Here is a 2,739-nt window from a genome sequence, read left to right on the forward strand (position 1 = left end):
TCTCTGGGCAGCACGTCTAATCCCCAAAAATGTCCCCCGGGTGCTTTCAATAGCTGCCCACTCCACCACCTGGTGGTGGATGGGTTAAATGCAGAGACTAATTTCGCCATTGTATGGAAACATACAGTGCTGACATTGTGATGACATTATTATTATTATTATTATTATATGTTCCTTTACTTTTTAGAAATTTAATTGATTCTACAACGTGGACAGGTTGCACCCGCCTCTCGCACAGTGACTGCTGGATATGGGCACCAGTGACTCCGTGATCCAAAAAGGAAGAAGCAGATAAAGATAATGGATAGATGGATGAATGAATGAATGGGTGGATGGATGGATTGATTCTAAAACTTGCTGAATCACCATTAGCAATATTTCCATTCAAGATAATCTTTAGCAAACAATGTCTTCATTGTTTTATTCTAAAGTACATTTTATGCTTTGTCATAATTTATTTCAGTTCTAAAGAGATGAGAGATATTCACATCCATCAACGTGTTCTGTTGTTGAGGTGTCTATATGGGGAGGGAAAAGGCTGCAGCATCTCTGCTGAGACACCTCACTATCTCCCATCTATTCTGCACTGCAGGGCAATCCACACAATCATCCCCTGCAAGAGTATCTCATTGTGGGAAAACGGCATCTAAACACAAACTAGAACATTATCTTGAAAAGAAGAAATAAATACGTGATTTGCAGAGGTTTTGTTTGTAGATCCTGGCAGGAACATGCATTGAACAAAATCTTAATTCGATCTTTAAAAAATGCTTTTTGTATTGCTTCTTGGCAAAGAACCTTTGTGTTGTTTAATCTTCTCCGCCTGAGTGGAGCTTTATCTGCGTATAGTCTTTTAAATTTAATTTTCCCTAGTCTCCACTGCACACCTGAAAAATGCAATCTCCCTTATCTGTGCCCTAATAAAAGACTAATATGGATTAAATTGCTTGCTTCCCCTTTTTTCTCTCTGTACCAGCTCTACCTTGCTTTTCTAATAACAAACAGACCATAAAAATGCACAGGAAAATCAATAATCAGGAGCCATTAGAGGATTTTGTTGGTGCAAATCTTTGGAGAGCATCTTCTATGGTTCAATTTGTTTTCAAATGTTGACTATGCATCATGGTCATGTTTTACTAATGTCACAATCTGCAAGTTTGTCTATACAAAACATCTCCTTTTGTGTGTTGAAAGTCAAGTTACATTGCACAAGTTACCATTTGAAAAGTTGAGGCCATCGGACATCGTTGGCTAATTTTTCCAACATGTTGGAGGGACGTGGAGTTGACCATTATGACATGAGATGTGCCGTTTGTTCCACGACAAGCACACACATTCCCCATGCTCTTCTCGTTCTCTTCTCCGCCAAACCACAAGTACTCCACTAGTACACCCAAAAGCATACCTGCAAAAGTTGTGCACAAAAACATGTTATTAAAATTGGACAATTCTCTCAAAGCACATATAAATTACAAAATGCATTAAAATGATAAAGCTACTGCTTGTTTATGACTACCAATACAAATGTATTTAAATACATTTTTAGTAGCTGCATCTATAATGAGACCTGACTTGGCCTACATCTAGACTGAAGATGAGATGCTAGTACTGTATTTAACGTGAATAAACCTGTGCTTATGTTTACAAAACGTAAAGATAGAGATAAAATGAAAAACCGTGGTTCAAGCTCTATCCCTGTAATGTCACAAAATTGTGATAATATGTATTTAATGAGCATTCCGGCACATGTATTAAACTCTAAATCTAGGAAGTGTTGAGCAGCAGCTTCCGTGCTCTAGTCTGTACCTACTGTGCATAGAAGTGGAGCTACTTACCATAAAACATTGCACCTCCAGGTTCATTTATGAGTCTGTATTTGAACTGCTTTAACTTCCTCACGCTGAGAATTGTTATTAAGGCTAAGCTTACAGCAAGCAGAACAAATAATGCCGCACTATCTTTACTGTGTTTCTCCGTGGCCGACATCTCCAAAAGTCTTCAGGTCAAAACTTGTCGGAGTTCAACCAACTTGACTTCAAAGACAAAGCTGCAACATCCGCATCAGCGCCTCTAAATAGACCGTGCTGCCTTCAAGACATATCGGAACTTCTTGTTTTCTCATTAAGGGATAGAAAATAACAGTTTGACTTGGCGTGTTTATGAAAAAAAAAGAAAAAACGATTAATAATAATAATAAATTTATCTCTTTACCAATGTAAAACATCATCGGCTGTGTATAGCATAAAACACCCCAAACTGGTGGTGGTTCTTTCAATTTCCAGCAGATGGCGAAGGATGCAAAGTAATGCACGCACAGTCTTCAAGCGAGTACAAATACTGCTATTCAGTTTCCAAACTCGAAGAGAATCACTTCCATTAGGTAATTATAGATAATACTTGTGCTAAAATTAGCTTATTTTAAATGAATATTTTCGCTATTAACATTATTTATAACGACTTGAATTTCAGTATGATGTAAATATACAATTGATAAACATGTTCCCAAGGATCATCAGTATGTAGGATTTTATTTTATTTTTTATCTTTCGCTGCACAACATGGTCCAAAATTAGCCTAAATGGCATGTCACTGGACTGGACGAGTTTAAGATGATAATAGTATTTCCAAAAATTCTGAACACAACTTTGATAGGGGGGCGGAGTTCGAAACGTATTAGAATAATCGCTTAGCAACCGGTGTCGTAAAGCGGGAGCGGATGTCGCAAGGTGTAAAGAGGCT

At 37.7% G+C, this 2,739-nt stretch overlaps 1 protein-coding gene across 1 annotated transcript in view; it reads right to left on the bottom strand.

Annotated features, from left to right (window-relative positions):
- LOC119426522 (sodium/hydrogen exchanger 9-like) overlaps positions 1–1,986 on the bottom strand; it is a 137,415-nt gene extending 135,429 nt beyond the window's left edge. Inside the window, exons 1-2 of the mRNA XM_037694087.1 lie at positions 1,836–1,986; positions 1,218–1,405 (exon numbers count right to left, since the gene is read on the bottom strand). Of these exons, the coding sequence (XP_037550015.1) occupies positions 1,218–1,405; positions 1,836–1,986 (339 nt within the window). The remainder of the gene's footprint in view (positions 1–1,217; positions 1,406–1,835) is intronic.
- Between the last annotated feature and the right edge of the window lie 753 nt (positions 1,987–2,739).

This window comes from Nematolebias whitei, chromosome 20, assembly GCF_014905685.2.
Source record: "Nematolebias whitei isolate Nwh7 chromosome 20, NemWhi1, whole genome shotgun sequence".
In the NCBI taxonomy this organism is placed as follows: domain Eukaryota; kingdom Metazoa; phylum Chordata; class Actinopteri; order Cyprinodontiformes; family Rivulidae; genus Nematolebias; species Nematolebias whitei.